The sequence below is a fragment of the Arachis stenosperma genome, chromosome 4 (genome assembly GCF_014773155.1).
Source record: "Arachis stenosperma cultivar V10309 chromosome 4, arast.V10309.gnm1.PFL2, whole genome shotgun sequence".
Classification (NCBI taxonomy): Eukaryota; Viridiplantae; Streptophyta; class Magnoliopsida; order Fabales; family Fabaceae; genus Arachis; species Arachis stenosperma.
This window is the reverse complement of record NC_080380.1, coordinates 87877886-87898012: the sequence shown is the minus strand read 5'-3', so window position 1 is coordinate 87898012 and position 20127 is coordinate 87877886. Positions and strand designations below refer to the sequence as shown.

Here is a 20127-nt window from a genome sequence, read left to right as displayed (position 1 = left end):
ATGAATCACCTCCCATATTTGAAAAAATCATGGCTCAGTTTGCCAATATTACCGCTATCTTGGACTCATGAGACTCATGCAACAAGCAAAGTATCTTCACGGATGAATGTGAGAAATCAACCAAAGAAGGGAGCATGAAGGAGATTTTAGAATCTCAACATGAGGACAAGAAGATGGGGTATGTCTTGCAACAAGTGGAGGAGGAAAAGATTGTTAATGAAGAAGAAGTGGTTGAAGACCTAGGCGAAGTTGAACAAGAGGTGGATTTCAAGCTTGAGAACACTTCCACACCAAGTGATGTTGTTGAAGATTTTATGGAAGTTGTTGAGCCTTTTTCCAATGGGCTTGAATTTGATGTTGAGGAGTATAATGCGCAACCTCCAAGGCATAGTATGAGTGATGAAAGATTGGAAGAGGTTGATCAAGAGATGGATTCAATCATTGAGGATTTCTTATCTACAATTGAATCCCCTCCTCTTGAGCTTGAAATTAAGATCAAAGAAGAAGATGCACAACCTCCCATGCCCTTGGTGAGCAATGAAGAAGAGATTGAATTGGAAGAGAGCCACCAAGAGGAAGAGGTTAAAGTTGAGGAAAGTTGTGAAGAGGTGGAGGTAATCATAGAAGAGTACAAGGGAATGGAACTTACAAGACCATTAGAGGCATCCCCTTCCTAAGTCACCATCTAACATAACATTCAAATGGGTAAAATTCTTATCTCTAATCTTTACTTTCCCACTTGAATATGGTTTGATCTAAAATGATGGGCAACTTAGAGCTCTTTGTGGGGTTAAGAGCAAAAGGAAATTTATTAGTGGGTAGAAATGCCAATCAAGGTTCCTTATGGTTGGAAACTCAAAATCTAAGTGCAATGGTTGGTATAGTTCTCAACTAAAAGGGTCAAGGAAGATACTTTGGTGTTTACTTGAGAATTCGGATAACTCCTCACCCAATTGGAATTGTGATGATCAACTTGAAGATGGGTGTAGAAACAAGATTTGGGATCCGGAAATATATGAAAACCAAGTTTGGAAGCCCTTAGCTTGTGTGGAACTTCATCAAAGCTTGGTGCCATTGATCTTGAATTTTAGAGCTTACTTGAAGTCCAAGCATTGGTGAAAGTTTCAAGATGAGTTCAAGCATAAGCCACCATGACAAGGAGCTCCCCAAATGTCCAATTAAGGACTTAAACTAAAAGTGCTAGGTGGGAGACACCCCACCATGGTAAACTCTTTCCATTCTCTTTTAGATCTAGTTAATAAGTGATTTGAGTTGCCATTATAGGTAGTTTTTATTATTTTCTATACTCTTATGCATTTTGCTTTTATTGATAGGTTGTTTGTTGCATTCATGCTTTGATTAGAATAGTTGTTGTTAGATTGCATTTTGCTTATAGTATAAGTTTTGTTTTTAGTGTATTTGAAAATTTTTCAAAAACCAAAAAAGATTTGTTGTTGAATTTAATTTTGATTGTTTTATAATGCTTGTAAACTAGGAGAGTGCCCTGTTTTTGAAAAAAAAACAGGCATCCGCACGCGCGCTGGTGGTGCATATCGCACTCCTGGTACAAAAACCAGAGAGTTGTGCCCAAGTTGTGCCTACTCTGTGTCCGTGATCCACGCGCCAGCGTGCATGACGCATCCGCGTCGGTCACCATCTTCACATCCACGCGTAAGCACACACGGTGCATACGCACCCTTCTGCCGCCTGCCCACCGACGCGCACGCGTGCGTGACCCGTACGCGTCGCCCTCTGCACCCTGTTTTTCCCCTGTTCTGCCCTGTTTTCTTTCTTCCTTCTTCTCTTCTTTTCTTTCTCTCTTTCTTCTCTCTTTTCAATTCTCCACTTCTCATTTTTTTTCTATTCTTCATTTTGTTGCATTTACTTATTTTCATTCATTGCGTTTTAGTTTTGTTTTTATAGCTTGTTCTTCTTTTCTTTTCTATGTTCTTATTTTAATAATGGTGTTGAATTTTCCTACTCAATTGTTGAGACTTTCTTGATTAGTATTGGTGCTTTGTGACTTGTTGCATTCATTGTAATATTCGCTCTACACACAAGATTAGTGCTTTAGTCCTTCCTAACTCATTATTCTTTGTTTTTGTACCTCATCATCATTGAGTTAGGATGGGACCAAATGCTCTCATGCTTATCACTAATCTTGTTTGTGTCAAATGTTGATTAAGCTTGATGCAACATGCTCTTCATGTCATGTACCTATGCTTTGACTTTTCTCTTGCATCAAGTATTAGTTAATATGCCTTTGCTTGAATTGCTTTCTCACTCACATATTGTAGCTACCATGTATTTGAGAACCATACTTTTATTTGGCATTAGCCCCCGCCTATGTTCTAATTGCTTTCATATCTTTGTTATAGGCTTCATTTTCTTTCTTTTTCTTTCCTTTGAGGTTGGCCACCAAAAGAAGGAAAGGACAAACTTCTAATGGGGCAACAAACAAGTTCATCTGCACAACCTTTTGAAGAAGCTCACCAATCGCAGCAATCCATCCACTTTGCTCTTCTTTGCATGCACCGAGGACGGTGCAATTTTTTAAGTGTGGGGAGGTCGTCCGACCGATCTCCATGGGTAACAATTTCTTTCTTTCAACACCAATTCTTGATTTCCTTTGCTAGTCAGTTGTTGCATTGCATGATAGGTTGCATGTTAGTTATAATTTGTATATATTCTATCATTTCTTTTTATATGAGGACTACTTGGTTAGGGTGATGATTTCTTTTCCAAGAAACTATTTTTAGGGTACCCTACCAATTTTAAAAAAAAAAATTTGTGTTGAACTTGCTTGAAGAATTTATTTTGGAACATGATTTTTGAGCTAAGAACACAAGCATGTGAGTCTTGAGCCAAATTGTGTGGTTACATCTTATAACCATTTATTTTCCATTCTTGTGTGCATTATTCTCTTTCTATGATTGTAATCTTTGATTTGTTTGATTCTTTATGTCCATTATTCCATGTATATATGCATTTATATGATTGAGGCCATCATTTCAAATAGCTCACTTACCCAAATAGCCTTATTTTTTATCTTCCATTGTTAGCCAACTTTGAGCCTATGCTTAACCCATTTGTTCTTAATTTTAGCACATTACAAGCCTTAAATGAAAAAAAATAAATGTCCCTTGTTTGGATCTTTGATTAGCTTAAGCTAGTGAGAGTGCTTATCATTCAAGTTTGGGAGAGTTGGAAACATTGGGATGGGATAAAAGGGTGTTTTTATATTTTTATCAAAATTTTGGGAATTGAGTATATATCCATGCACTATACGTAAAACCATATGCATTGATACATTTGTATATACTTTAGAAAAAAAATGATAAAGAAAAACATAATATATATATATATATAAATAAAAGAATATATATATATATAGAAAAAGAAAAAAAGAGAAAAAGAAATAAAAAGGGGACAAAATGCCCCAAAGTGAAGCTCAAACAATAAAGAATTTATGCATGTGAAATGTGAATCAAAAGAGGATGCATGAGTATGTGAAAAAGTAAAGAATGGCTAGTTAGGTTAGTACTCAAATTATATAGGTGGTCATAGGTTAGGTGGGAAGTTTAAGTTGATCAAAGATCCAAATTTCAATCTCACTTGACCATATGTATCCTTACCTTTACCCTAACCCCATTACAACCTATGAATAAGTCCTCATGATGAATGTATGCATGCATTGAATAATTGTTGATTGTTAGATGAAAAACAAATCTTGGAAAGCATGATTAGGGGAGAGTTGAGTGATCAACCCTATACACTTGAGCGATTAGAGCGGATACACCTCCGGTGAGGGTTCGATGCTCAATACCTTATTTCCGGCTTTCATGAGCTTTTCTTCTTTCAAGTCTATTTGAACTTCATTTTGATATTTGAATTGGTAGGATTCATGAGCTATCATACTACTTAGCCCTACATGTGCATACATGCTCTTGGAGATTGATTTGCTTTTGACCAAGTAGATAGAATCAATTTACATTTAGTTGCATTTATATAGATAGGTGCATATAGTTTCTATGCATTGAATAAATGTTCATACCCTTTTCTTGTCCTTCTTTATTCTTAGCATGAGGACATGCTTGGTTTAAGTGTGGGGAGATTTGATAAACCCTGATTTTGTGGTTTATCTTGTGCTTAATTTGGGGGATTTTATCAACTTTTCTCACATTTATTCAATGAAATAGCATGGTTTTGCAATTCTCCCTTGATTTGTGCTTAAATGTGAAAACATGCTTTTTAATTTCAAAATTTAAATTCAAATCTTTTTAATTTCAAATTTTAAATTCAAATCTTTTTAATTTTAAAATTTATCTTTTCTTAACTTTTTTATCTTTTCTACCTTATCTTTTCTTTTTAAATTTTAAAATTAAATCTTTTTCAAACCTTTTTAATTTCTTATTTTATCTTTTCTTATCTCTTTTCTAATTTTAAATTTTATTTTCAAATCTTTTCTTATCTTATCATCTATCTTATTTTTAAAATTCAAATCTTTTCTTAATTAATCACTTCTTTCTTTCTTTTCTTTTTCAAAATTTCCTAACTAACTTCTTCTCTCTCTTTTATTTTTGAAATTTAGTAATTAAATTTTAATCTCTTTCTTTTTTATTTTTGGTTTAAAAAAATATTTTTTTAATTATTATTTATCTTTTCTACTTTTATCTCTTCTTCTACTCCTTCTATCTTCTTTCTTCTTCATCTTCTACCTTTCTTAATCATGAACCCAAGTGGGAATGAGGAGTTCAGGAGAACTCTGGGATGTTACACAAATTCCACTGCTGACTTCTATGAAAGAAGTGTTAGCATACCTCACATCAGAGCTAGTAGCTTTCAGCTCAACCCTCAACTTATTACTTTAGTGCAGCAAAACTGCTAGTATTCTGGGCTTCCCTCATAAAGAACCTATAGAATTCCTGAAGGATTTCATAAGGATTGCTGACATAGTACACAGTGAGAGAGTAGACCAAGAGGTCTACAGATTATTGCTTTTTTCTTTTGTAGTAAAGGACCAAGCAAAAAGATGGTTGGATAACCAGCCTAAAGCTAGTTTAAAAACTTGGAAACAATTAGTGGACAAGTGGTGCACGAAATTGTGATCATCAATGGCGCCATCAACATGGTACGCTCAATTGCAATCTCAACTCTTTATCACAACTTCGCACAACTAACCAGCAAGTGCACTGGGTCGTCCAAGTAATAAACCTTACGCGAGTAAGGGTCGATCCCACGGAGATTGTTGGTATGAAGCAAGCTATGGTCATCTTGTAAATCTCAGTCAGGCGGATTCAAATGGTTATGGAGGATTAATGATTAAAAGATAAATAAAACATAAAATAAGGATAGAGATACTTATGTAATTCATTGGTGAGAATTTCAGATAAGCGTATGGAGATGCTTTGTCCCTTCCGTCTCTCTGCTTTCCTACTGTCTTCATCCAATCCTTCTTACTCCTTTCCATGGCAAGCTGTATGTTGGGCATCACCGTTGTCAATGGCTACAGTCCCGTCCTTTTAGTGAAAATGTTCAACGCGCTCTGTCACAGCACGGCTAATCATCTGTCGGTTCTCAATCAGGTTGGAATAGAATCCAGTGATTCTTTTGCGTCTGTCACTAACGCCCAGCCTTCAGGAGTTTGAAGCTCGTCACAGTCATTCAATCCTTGAATCCTACTCAGAATACCACAGACAAGGTTTAGACCTTCCGGATTCTCTTGAATGCCGCCATCAATTCTAGCGTATACCACGAAGATTCTGATTAAGGAATCCAAGAGATAAACATTCAAGCCTTGTTTGCTTGTAGAACGGAAGTGGTTGTCAGGCATGCGTTCATAAGTGAGAATGATGATGAGCGTCACATAATCATCACATTCATCATGTTCTTCGGTGCAAATGAATATCTTAGAACAAGAATAGGCTGAATTGAATAGAAGAACAATAGTAATTGCATTAATACTCGAGGTACAGCAGAGCTCCACACCTTAATCTATGGTGTGTAGAAACTCCACCGTTGAAAATACATAAGAACAAGGTCTAGGCATGGCCGAGAGGCCAGCCCCCATAATCTAAGAACTAGACGTCCAAAGATGATCAAAGGATCTAAAGTGATCCAAAGATGTTCAAAGGATCTAAAGTGATCCAAAGATGTAAAATACAATAGCAAAAGGTCCTATTTGTAGAGAACTAGTAGCTTAGGGTTTACAAAAATGAGTAAATGACATAAAAATCCACTTCCGGGCCCACTTGGTGTGTGCTTGGGCTGAGCATTGAAGCTTCTATGTGTAGAGACTTTTCTTGGAGTTAAACGCCAGCTTTTGTGCCAGTTTGGGCATTTAACTCCCATTCTTATGCCAGTTCCGACGTTTTACCCCAGAATTCTTGAGCTGACTTGGAACGCCTGTTTGGGCCATCAAATCTCGGGCAAAGTATGGACTATTATACATTGCTGCAAAGCCCAAGATGTCTACTTTCCAACACAATTGAGAGCGCACAAATTGGTTTCTGTAGCTCCAAAAAATTCACTTCGAGTGCAGGGAGGTCAGAATTCAATAGCATCTACAGTCCTTTTCAGCCTCTGAATCAGATTTTTGCTCAGGTCCCTCAATTTCAGCCAGAAAATACCTGAAATCACAGAAAAACACACAAACTCATAGTAAAGTCCAGAAAAGTGAATTTTAACTAAAAACTAATAAAAATATAATAAAAACTAACTAAAACATACTAAAAACAATGCCAAAAAGCGTATAAATTATCCGCTCATCAACAAGTTTTTAAACCAATACTTTCCCCCAAGATAGGTGAACCAGCTGAGATTGGACATCTAAGGCTTCAAACAAGGAGATGGTGAATCTCTTTATGATGCCTGGGAGAGGTATAAGAGGATGCTAAGAAAATGTCCTACTGAAATATTTTCAGAATGGGTACAGTTAAACATCTTCTACTATGAGCTTTCAGACATGGCTAGAATGTCCTTGGACTACTCTGCTGGTGGTTCCATGCACATGAGAAAGAACATTGGAGAGGCTCGAGAGTTCGTTGAGATAGTTGCCACTAATCAGCATCTGTACTCATCTCCTGAGACCACTATAAAAGGAGAGGTTAAGGTAGTAGTTGCTGAACCTAACCCTTCAGAGCAGGATGGCCCATTGACTCGGCAACTGCAAGCCCTTGCCCAGCAAATGCTGGAACTGCAAGAGGCTCTGCGAGAAACTCAGACTTCTAACAGAAATATAGAAGCCCAGTTGAGTCAAACAAGGCAGCAGTTATCTAAGCAGATAACAAATGAATGCCAGGCTATCTAGCTGAAGAGTGGAAAAACCTTAAGCATCCAACCTCAGTACAATAAAAACAAAAGGCCCATTAATGACTCTGGGCGTTTAAACGTCCAGAGTGACATCCCTCTTGGCGTTGAATGCTAGAAAAGGACAGAGACTGAGCGTTCAAATGCCCAAAGAGGTATCCCTTTTGGCGTTGAACACCAGGAAAGGGGAGAGACTGGGCGTTCAAATGCCTAAAAAGATATCCCTCTTGGCGTTGAACGCCAAAAAAGGGCAGAGGTTGGGAGTTCAAACGCCTAAGGAGGCAGCTGCATAGGCGTTAAATGCCCAGGCAAGGGAGGTCAGTCATTCATTGATAACAACCTTCTTAAGCAAGCTAGTAACCCCCCTTCCAACTCACATGACATTCAGCCTTCATCAACCAAGGTTGATGAATACAAGGCTAAGATGCCATTTTCTCAGAAACTCTATCAAGAGGAAAGGGATAAACAGTTTGCTCGCTTTGCAGAGTATCTCAGAACATTAGAGATAAAGATCCCTTTTTTGCAGAAGCTATTGAATAGATACCTTCTTATGCAAAGTTCATGAAGGACATTTTAAGTCATAAGAAGGATTGGAGAGAGGCACAAATAGTCCTCCTCACTGAGGAATGCAATGCAATCATTCAGAACAGCTTACCAGAGAAGCTTAAAGACCTTGGAAGCTTTATGATACCATGCACTCTAGGTGATGCTTGTACAAGGGCAGTTCTATGTGACCTTGGAGCAAGTATCAACCTAATACCTGCTTCTTTAATAAAGAAGCTTTGTTTGACTGAGGAAGTCAAACCAATCTGCATGTGCCTTCAACTTGCTAATGGGTCTATTAAGATACCATCAAGAGTAATAGAGGACATGATTGTTAGGGTTGGACCCTTTGCCTTTCCCACTGACTTTGTGGTATTGGACATGGAGGGGCACAAGAATGCATCTCTCATCATAGGAAGACCCTTCCTAGTTACAGGACGTACCCTCATTGATGTTGAAAAGGGGAAGTAACCCTAAGAGTCAATGAGAAAAAGTTCGTACTGAATGCTGTGAAGGCTATGCAGCATCCAAACATTCCTGAGGAATGCATGAGGATTGACTTCATTGATTCCCTGGTGGAAGAAGTCAACATGGCCGAAAGCCTCAAGGAAGGGCTAGATGATATCCTTGATGATATTCAGTCTTATTCAGAGGAACCTCTGAAAACCTCTGAGGAAAAGGAGAAGCCTCCTAAGCTTGAGCTTAAGCCATTACCCCCTCCCTGAAATATGCATTTCTAGGAGAGGGAGATACCTATCATGTGATCATAAGTTCTACCTTAAAGTCACAGGAAGAGGAGGCACTAATTCAAGTGCTTAAAACACATAGGACTGCCCTTGGGTGGACTATCAGTGACCTTAAGGGCATTAGCCCAGCCCGATGGATGCATAAGATTCTGCTAGAGGATAATGCCAAACCAGTGGTACAACCATAGAGGCGATTGAATCTAGCTATGAAGGAAGTAGTGCAGAAGGAAGTCACTAAGCTCTTTGAGGCTGGGATTATTTATCCCATTTCTGACAGCCTATGGGTGAGCCCTATCCAAGTTGTTCCTAAGAAGGGAGGACTGACAGTGGTTCACAATGAAAAGAATGAGCTGATCCCAAAAAGGACAGTCACAGAGTGGCGTATGTGAATTGATTACAGAAGACTCAATGACGCCACCAGGAAAGATTACTTTTCTTTACCCTTCATTGACCAAATGCTAGAAAGACTAGCAGGTCATGCTTTTCATTATTTCCTGGATGGTTATTCTGGGTACAATCAAATAGCAGTAGATCCAGAGAATCAAGAGAAGACAGCATTCACATGTCCATCTGGCGTGCTCGCCTATAGACGAATGCCATTTGGCCTGTGCAATGCGCCTGCCACCTTTCAGAGATGCATGGTATCCATCTTCTCTAATATGGTAGAAAAATTTCTTGAAGTATTCATGGATGACTTCTCTGTCTACGGAGACTCGTTTGACTCCTGTCTTGATCATCTGACCCTGGTCTTGAAAAGATGCCAAGAAACAAACCTAGTTTTAAACTGGGAGAAATGCCACATCATGGTAACTGAAGGCATTGTTCTTGGGCATCGGATCTCAAATAAGGGGATAGAGGTGGATCAAGCTAAAGTAGAAGTGATAGAACGCTTGCTTCCACCTACTAGTGTCAAGGCAATCAGAAGTTTCCTAGGACATGCAGGATTCTATAGGCGGTTGATGATTGGATTTTTGACGGCTTAGAATTTCACAAATGAAATCTCGTTGAAGTATAGTCTCTAAACCAACAATAATCCTTTCATACAAAAATTTGTTTGTCACAAGTACAAACCCCTAAAATCTATAAACCGAAGTATTTAAACCTCGGGTCGTTCTCCCTAGGATTTACAATAAAGTGTCTTGTTATTGGTTGTGAGTCATTTTTGGGGTTTTAATAAGAAAAATGAAAGATAAATGGCAAGAAAGTAAACTAAGGCCTAAAAAGGTCTTGGCAAGGGTTGGTGGTCAAGGTTCTCTATCCTAATCACTAACCACAATATGAGAATTGGCAAGGATTAATCTCATTAAATCATCCTCTAACTAGTAGTAAAGGAAAGTCAAATGAGCTATATCAATCCTAGTCCATAAGTTCTAACTCTCTACTAATTCAATTAGTGAGAACTAGAGTCAATGGATCCCAATCATCAATTACTTGGACATTAGTAACTCAAGAGTTCCTAAGTTACCTTTCCAAGCCAAGAACATAAAATTCTACTCTAAAATCCAACCAAGCATTTTATCAAACACTTGGAAGGCACAAAAGAAAAGTATAGTAAATCAACAACAATAATGAAATCTAACAACAATTATTGCAAAGAATTTAACAACAACAATCAAGGCAATCACTGAATTACCTCAAATTGCATTATTGAAAGAAAACAAATGAACAACAATCTATCCAAAACAAAATGGAGAATTACAATTATTAAAGCATATGACTAGAAAGAGGAAGATGAGAAGATTAAGACTTGATAAGGGAAGAATGAATTAAAGCATGAATTAAACCTAGATCTAAGAAGAGAGATTAACCTAAACCTAATCCTAATTCTAGAGAGAAGTGAGAGCTTCTCTCTCTAGAAAACTATTCTAAACTAATCCTAATTATGCTATATGATAGAATGATGCCTTCCCCCTCAACCCTTGATTCTTTTATTCCTTTCTATCAGCAATTGGCGCCAAAATGGGTTCAGAAACCCTTCCAAATTGCCAGGCACGTGTTGCTTTTAATGAAGTCATGTGCGAACTTCGACGCGTGCGCGCACGGTACGCGTGCGCGTCCCTGGCCGATTCTGCAATGTGCGCGCGGGCGCCTTGTGCGCGTGCGCGTGCTCGGCCGATTTCACTTCTTTGACTTTTCATGCTTCTCTCCGCTTGTATGCTTCCTTCCTTTCTTCCTTTGATCCATGCCTAGCCTATTTTAATCCTGGAATTACTAGCAAACACATCAAGGCATCTTATGGAATCAAAGAGGAATTAAAGTTCATCAAAATAAGGCTTAAAAAGCATGTTTTTACACTTAAGCACAAATACGGGAGAGATTACAAAACCATGCCAATTCATAGGCTAAATGCGAGAAAAGGTTATCAAAATACTCTAAATTCAATACAAGATAAACACTAAAAATGGGGTTTATCAGCGGTTCATAAAAGATTTTTCTAAAATCGCCAAACCCCTGTGTAATCTCTTGGCCACTGATGTTCCATTCGTCTTTGACCAAGAATGCATGCATGCCTTCGAAACTCTAAAAGCCAAGCTTGTCACTGCTCCTATCATCTCTGCACCCAACTGGGACTTGCCATTTGAGCTAATGTGTGATGCAAGTGATCATGCAATTGGCGCAGTCCTAGGTCAGAGACATGACAAGCTTCTACATGTCATTACTATGCTAGTCGTGTATTAAATGATGCACAAAAAACTACACTACTAAAGAAAAGGAGCTTCTTGCAGTGGTTTATGCCATTGACAAGTTCAGATACCTAGTAGGATCTAAGGTCATTATTTTTACTGACCAAGATGCTCTAAAGTATCTACTCACTAAACAGGATTCTAAACCTAATGGGTATTACTCCTGCAAGAGTTTGATATAGAAATTAGAGACAGAAAAGGGGTAAAAAATCAGGTGACTGATCACTTGTCCCGGATTGAGCCAGTAGCAGGGACTTCTTCTCCCTCCACTGACATATTCGAATCCTTTCCAGATGAGCAACTCTATGCCATCCGGACAGTACCTTGGTTTGCAGACATTGCAAACTACATGGCTATACGGTTCATTCCCAAGGACTTTACCAGGCAGCAAGCCCGAAAACTCATGCATGATGCAAAATTCTACTTATGGGATGAACCATATCTCTTTAAGAGATGCTCAGATGGAATAATCCGACGCTGTGTGTCTGAAGAAGAGGCACATGTCTGCTTTTGAATCTATGGCCAACCCTAAACTCCACGCCATCGTCCATGTTGTAATCCTCCTCACCCGTGTTAGAAAATGGGTTCTACTCGTGCATCACATCTAGATCCAATGTACCATAGTGACTGGGTACAGATGACAAGGCCAAAATTGGACGCGGGGAGGCAAAAGATACCTACAGTCTGGTTCAATCGAGGACTCTGGTAAAAACTCTTCGTCATCATCATCCTCAGAGGAATTAGTCTCATTGCTATCCGCAATATACTCCTCATCCGACTCCTCACCGTTGACCTTAATATCTTCCACTGGACTGGCAACATGAATTGGTGGTGGTGCCAACCTCTGCACAAAGCTCAATCACTTGCTCTGCCATGATTCTCCCACAGATGTCAAACATCAGCCGCACATGCTCGTCTCCATGGAGTCAAAACAGATGGAACTGAAAAACTCCATTTCCTATCGGTGCTAGCAACCTATACCCCATCCTTCCGATTTCTTTTCTCTCACTCCCACTGACGCTAATCAATAACAGACTCTTCAATTCTGCCAACGAGCTTACTCGCCGGGTACGCAACAGAATGAGATTCTCACACTCAAATGTTACCCCATTATCACTATTTCTCACACGGCAATTGGGATATACACTTACAACCAAGAAACCACTACTATTAGACATTTTGGCTTATTTTCGGGAAGAATAAATAACAAAGAAGTAGTGAAATGTTTATGGAGGATACCAAGAGTTGCACATTTTTTTATAGCTGCTAAAAATTTGTCTTAACGTATCTCGTTTATACTGTAAATATTATAATTAAACATGTATTTTTAATCTTATCTTATTTACAGTGTAAACGAGATAAATGAAGTGATGTTTTTCGGTAAAAAAGATGAAAAATACATATTTCAATAATTAATATATTTATTTTATTTATTTAAAAAAAATCCCTTCTTCTAGGATAAGCAATAATAAAATCTTCACTTCCTTCCAGGAAAGCAAATCTTCTTCGCTAATCACTACCATACTTGAAAAACCACCCTTCAAAACCCATTATCCTTCTCTTTCGTTGCACTTAACCTAAACCTTAAAGCTTAGCCTGTGTTTTACTTTTTCTATCCATTTAATACATTTGAGAGACAGAATTGAGAGAAGGAAAAGAATGTCTACTTCGGTTTTTATTCACAACTTTTGTTCGCCTCCTTCCTGTTCTCCAAATTGCTCTCAGAATCGAAACTTGGCTTATACGCCTCTTCGGTTTCACTCTCCTAATTCCAATTTGAAGTTGAATAAGAAATCTTTCCCCTCCAATACTCACTTCAAGATTTCTACGGCCCAGAAACCTCGCTCCAGTTTTGTTGTTTTTGCAGCACAGTCCAATTTCTTCAGAGGTTAGTCTCCAAGTTTGACTATTTTTTTTAGAATTATTTTTCACTTTTCAGTTGCTTTCAGGTATTGTTTTATATTGAGTACTGCCATCATTTGTGTTGATTTTTTTAATTTAATTTTTTAATGATTAGATAAGTTGAACATAATGTTTTCTTATTTAACACCTCGCAAATGTTTGTTAGCATTGCTAGTTTTAATGGTAACAGAGAGTTTAATGAAAACAGTTTGCGTCACGAATGGGTAATGACTAGCGGATAAAGGTGAAGAGACTGCGAGTATTGAATTGATGAATGAAAAGTAAATTAACAAGGATATTACATGTCATGTTGAATTTAGCTAGTTACTAATCCATACTGCTTCATAGTATGTTTTAGCGTAAATTCCCTTTCCAGTTTATTTGCCGAAAGACAAAGCTCTCCTCCACATTTTGAAAATTACTAATCAGTCCTCAACCATGTGACTGGTCTAAGCGATCCTTGTTATTGGTCTAAGCACTCCTGATACATTAGCAGGTCAACGTTTACTAGGGATGCTTAGATAAATTACTTGGATGGTTAGAACTGATGAGGGATTTTCGAATTGTGGAGGGCATATTGTCCTTTGTGCAAATGTTGAGAGAGGAAAAGATATTTACTCTATGCTTTATCTACTTTGCCAATTTGTTGGTTAAATTGAAGTGAATGATACCCGCTTTTTATTTTCACAGGTGACTGCGTTAAATTGCATCTTAAACACGATGTTCAGATGATTTTCTTTCTTTTCTGTTATTTTAAGAATAAACCCTTAAATCAGTTCCTCAATGATTACTGTCTCTGCTGCATTAATGCTCTAAATATTTTTGTGACCAAATCAGTTTTTCAAGTTTGCAACATAATTACCAACTCATTTTTTGTGCCACTACTTTAGTTTTTTTTTTTTTTTCAATTTAAAAAAATCAAGTCATTTCAAGAAATCTTGTGGTGCCCCCATAATCTCTGATGCCTTTGTTCATGAGAGAAAAAATAACACTTTATGATTTAGGGTCTTTACATGCTGCAAGTGTCTTCCAATATTTATATATATTTTCTCCCTCAGTATTGAAAACATTTATAAACTATCCTTTTGCCACATTCTTAGGTTGTCCAAGAAGTCTAATTGTTACTCTTTTATAATCTGTCATGTTGATTGCAAGGTAGTTCTGCAGACTGCATGGAATGTCGGTAGGGATGGAATTGAGGCAGGTGCTAATCTGGTTCCCGTAAGTCAGAACTGCCCTTTCAACTTTGTGTCATCCACTCATCCATTTTGGTCCATGTTTTCTACATCTCACTTTTCTTTGATTCTGTTACTTGATGATAGAATTCTGTACCAAGACCAATAGCAAGGATTTCAGTTGGAATTGTGGCTTTGACTCTCTTGCTTTTTGTGCTCAAGTCTGTCCTCTCTACGGTGTTCTTTGCTTTGGTAAGCTTTCCTTCTTTAAAAAATAAAAGCATTCATCAAATTAAAGTTCCATTGATATTGTTTGTACAAGTCATTTATATCATGAGAGTTAGAAATATAATAATCTAGGTTACAGTTCACTAGATCAATACATTAATTCGGCTATGCCAAAATCAAGTTAGTATCGTCCTATTAGCTTTTAGGACAAATTATTATCTCCATTCATCAAGAGGGATACTGTTTCACACTAATGTGGAGATTCTATCATTACTCGCATCACACAGCTAGCTGAACTAATTTTATTGGGGGAAAAGTTAAACTTAGAATGAATTGAAATCAAATGAAGCCATATATAGTAGTTTTGTATGTCTTGTATTTAATTGACATATAGAGAATTATCATGCATGGTTCAATCAATAGTGACGTGATGTGTAGGATTTGTTTACATGTCCATCTTGGGTTGCAATTTCATTGTCTTTCCAGAATTTTGAATGAAAATAAGACCAAAATATTGTTGCATAGAGATGCCTAAATTTATTATGCTGGTTTATGTAATGATCCCTGTAGACCACTGTTCTTTTGTGTTGCCTCTCTTTTGAAGCTTTTGTTTTGAATTGTTTAGTCTCTTGGTTTGGAATCCAAGGAAGATAGCCTCAAAATATCAGAACATAGCTCTGCCAAATCTAAATCAATTTTTCGGCTCTTCAAAACTAAAATTGAAAGTATGTGATAACTTCCATGACCTAGCAATTTAATTTTAAATTATAAATTAGTGAAGAGGATTGCCATGGAGTTTTTACTGCTCAACATTCTTTCTCCCTACATACGAGAATATCATTTCCCCACGCTGTTGCCCCCTGGCTCCCTTTTTCTTTCCATCCTGGGTGAAAAAGAATAAAAAAGGACAGCGCAATGCAAAAGCATCCCATATTAGGCAGGGTCTGGGAAAGACCCCACTCAAACTGTGTGATGTAGCTAGACTAACCTGATGCAAATATCAGGGGTTGATTCCAAGACTTAAATCCATGACCTTCAGTTCACATGAAGACAATTTAACTATTGCTCAAAGGGTGAAAAAGGAATAAAAGAAGAGAAGAAAAAAGAGAGAAAAAAATCCATATTTTGAGTCCTTTATGGGTGTGTGTGGTTCAAGTATTACTTTGTTACAAAGATTCCATTCTCATGGGAATTAAAGATACCCAAGGAGAAGGTGGGAATTGAAATGATGGTATTTTGATTCCCGGGAATTAAACTTGCTTAGGAATAGCTTTTCAAACTTTGAACCAAACATGGGAATATGATATTCCCATCTTAAAATTCCTAGGAATTATTTATAATTCTATTATTTATAAGGTTTTCTATGCAACAATAATTGTGCTGTAATCATATATTCCACACGGTTTACTTATGATTACCATTCCAAGGTTTATTGCTTTCTAACTAGTAAATGGCTGGATGACAGGCCACAATGGGACTTGCTTACTTCGCTTTCCTCGCATTCAATAAAGATCAAGGACCTAAAGATAGAGGCAATGGAGGAACCAGCTCCTCTCCGCCTATGGATGATCCTGTGGAAGAAGCTAGAAAGATAATGGAAAAATACAAGTAGTCGCGTTGGAGTAAGTCATTCGTTTTTTACCATTCCATTTTTGCATTGTGCATATGTAAACTGTAAAGCTCGAAACCTGTGAGTGATATTTGAAAAAGGAAGAGAAAGACTTTTGTTAGAGGTGTTATGATCATATCATATATGCAACTCATTTTTTCCTTTTTACACAGCCTCTGTGCAAATGACATTTTTGTCATTCATTCGCTACATGTTAGTCATCTCATAATGGTGTATCAGTGTATACTTTTTCTCTCAATGTTTTGCGTTTTGACATAAATTTATTTCAGCTAGAGATACCACACAATTGCAAATATTTTATGGTTAAAATTTAAGAAAAACGGATACTCAGTTGAAATTTTTTACATTGATGATGTGGATGGAAGCCATATTGAGGAGTGAGAACATCACAAAACTGCTCTAAGGCCTTTTAAAGATAAGTTTATACCCTTTTTTATTTTATTTTATTTTATTTTTGGTGGCATATATTTTGATTTAGCTGGTTTGTTCTTTCTTTGGTCTTGCACCGTGAGAATATCAGTTAAAAGACCTTGTATTCCTAATAGGTTAATGGGTAAATTAGTTCTTGAATGATGAATCGTTCTTCAATTTGTTCTTCAATTTGTTTTTGAAAGATTTTATCAATTAAATTGATTATTTAAATATTACAAATTAAATATTTTTGTCTTTTCGTCACTCCATTAATAATTTCTGTCAACGATTAACGATATAAAATATTAACTGCCAATATATATGATATTTGGCATGTCTAAATACCAACTAAATATATTTATAAAAATTTATCAATTTAGTTTAATTTTCGACACTTTTTCGTTGTGTGGCTAACATCCAAATAAATCAAAGATTCAAACAATTGAGGAGCTTTCCATCAATTTATTTGGCATTATTAAAATGTCATTTTTTCCCCAAATTATTTACCTGTGCCATTCTTTTAATAATGTTATTCATTTATGAATTATTATAGTAATTTTTATATTAAGCTATTAATTTTTGGCGAAAACTAATGCACTTTAGAAAAAATAAAACATTCAGCATATTTTTTAAATTCTAAATCTTAAACTATAAATTATAAAACCATTTCTAGTTACTAGTTGCTCGTCTTAATTTTGTATATCATTCATTCGCGTGAATTAAGAGAGCGAGGATTCAATTTCTAATTCAGACAATCACCAAAAGATGTAAAATATTTAGGGTTTAATTGGTGTTTCTTATTTTTATTTTTCTTGTTTTTTATTTTTATTTTTCGATTTTTTTTATGATAACAAAAATTTGATACTAGTTAAAATAGGATTTGTTGATATTATTATTTATAATTTTTCTTTTATAAAATTTTAAAAACAGAAAATAATGAAAACAAGTTTAATACCCTATGTCATATATGAAACAAAACTAGGATTTGGAATTTGTTGAATTAAAATTATTGTTAATTAAATATAATATCTGTTATATAATTATTTTGTATTATTATACTAGATTACGAAGCAAATTTTATGGAGTTCGTACATTAGATAATATTTTAGAACTAGATCTTAGATTTTTATACATGTATATCACATACAAAATCATTGTATTTCTATACCCTAATCTAGTAATGATCAAGTCTAGTCTGAGAAGATTTGAACAAGGGTTTAGTATTATTTTATTTTTTATAGTGTTGGTTGAAAATCGAAATCATTTCTAACGTTACATTAGCTTCAAAATCGTTTCTAACGTTAATTTTAATTTTAAAATATATTTCTCTAATTTTTGGATAACAATACTTTAAGCACCCCAACTTAATCATTTTTCTTTTATTCTCAACTCACCACCGGTCCTAATTATAATCCTTCCTCAGCACCTTTAGCCCGGCAAAGGATTTGATTAAGACGTTTAGGCTATTAAATACTTTTATAACAAAACATGTTTTTAAAATTTTTTAATAACTGTTAAATAATTTTTATTTAATTTTAATTATAAATTAATCTCTTATATATATTATTTAATTATAAAATTTATTTTTTATTTTATAAATTATTATTTTATCATTCATCTATCATAATTAAAAACAAAAACAATAATGAATTAGATCTTTTATTAATCGTAATAATTTTTTGGCAATCCTAATCGATTAAAATTTTATCTTTGATCCGTTACATCTGTAGAAGGTTGTGAAAACGTGTTTCTTATAAAATCAATCGATTGGATTAATAAAACAATCGATTGAATTTTAGATTTTCTATAATTCAATCGATTGGAATTCAAGTTTCCACAAAACAATCGATTGAATGTTAGACGATAGTATGTTTTTTTCAAAAATCAATCTATTGTAACTTTTACACAATCGATTGAACGATGTTTAGAATGTGGATTTTTTTTCTAATTTAATCGATTGTTCATGTTATCCAATCGATTGCTTCAAAGCAATATAAGGTCTCACAATTCAATCGATTGGTTGTGTTACCCAATCGTTGTGTTACCCAATCGATTTAAGTCTTCAAAGCAATATGGATTTTCACAATTCAATCGATTGGTTGTGTTATCCAATTGATTGAATTGTTCACTACGTTATATGTTATGTCGTTCTCAATTTTTCTACTCGTATTTATAAATTATTATTTTATTATCCATCTATCTTATTTTTGAAATCTTATCTTCAATTTTTAAGTTTTTATTTTGATTTAGAAACTCTAATCTTATCTTTTCTTTAATATTAAGGTTATAAATTAGTGAATGCAGAACTTTCACCCTCAACCCTAGCTCTTTCTGTATTTTTAGTTGTGGCCATTTTGGGGATATTGGTTTGGTGAGTTTTGTAGGGGATTTGGATGATGATTAATAATAGGTATGTAGTTTGGAGTGGATGTTGATGAGATTGGAGAAGAAGAAGAGAAGTTTTCTGAATTTAGAGAAAGAAGAGAGGTTATGCAAAAATGGAGTTGTAAAATTTAAAATGGGGAGGAATGGTGAACACAAATGGTTATCAGGCTTAATAGATAACGCATATCAAAATTCAATCGATTGTATTATCATATTAATCGATTGAATGCAGGAAAAAAACCTTATTTACGTACATTTAAATCGATTGAATGCTCATACCAATCGATTGAACTGGAAAATACTATTAGTCGCATGCAAACTTCAATCGATTGTATTATCATACCAATCGATTAAACTTTTATATATTATTCTAGTAGCAAAAGTCAATCGATTGGGTAACAGAACCAATCAATTGAATTAACTAAACCCAGATTGCTTTGATGATTTCAATCGATTGGGTAATATGACCAATTGATTGAATAAGAAAAATCCCACATGTCTTGCAAAATTCAATCGATTGTGTATCAATTTCAATTAATTAAATTTCTAATAAACACGATTTTTCCAATCGAATACGTATATAACAGATCAATAAGATTACAAAATATTTATTATGATTAATGAAAAATCTAATTTGTTATTGTTTTAGTTTTTTATTATTAATAAACATGATAGATGAATGATAAAATAATAATTTATAAAATAAAAAATAAATTTATAATTAAATAATATATAAGAGATTAATTTATAATTAAAATTAGACAAGAACTATTTAATCGTTATCAAAAAATTTTAAAAATATGTTTTGTTACAAAACTATTTAATATTCCAAACATTCTCGGACCATCAAATTCAGTGCCCTTTAACCCGAATCCTCCAAATCACTCTCACTCTCGTCACTTCTAACACCATCAACAACCTTCGACAACAAGAATATCAACAATTTATTTATTTTAAATAAAAAAATGAAATGAAAAAAAAAATAATATTTTTTTAGGCTAATTATTGCCAACGACTTGGCCAACGGTGGGCGTAGAAAAACGCTAGTACCAAGTGGTACCGAAGATATTTGTGATACTTATTTGACAGTTTAACCATCTCTAACTTTATCCATT

At 35.3% G+C, this 20127-nt stretch overlaps 1 protein-coding gene across 1 annotated transcript; it reads left to right on the top strand.

Moving 5' to 3' along the window:
* Positions 1–12767: 12767 nt before the first annotated feature.
* LOC130973692 (uncharacterized) lies at positions 12768–16454 on the top strand. The gene is made up of 4 exons (XM_057898318.1): positions 12768–13169; positions 14343–14404; positions 14506–14610; positions 16052–16454. The coding sequence occupies exons 1-4, from the start codon at positions 12941–12943 to the stop codon at positions 16196–16198; spliced, it is 543 nt and encodes a 180-aa protein (XP_057754301.1). The 5' UTR covers positions 12768–12940; the 3' UTR covers positions 16199–16454.
* Positions 16455–20127: the final 3673 nt, after the last annotated feature.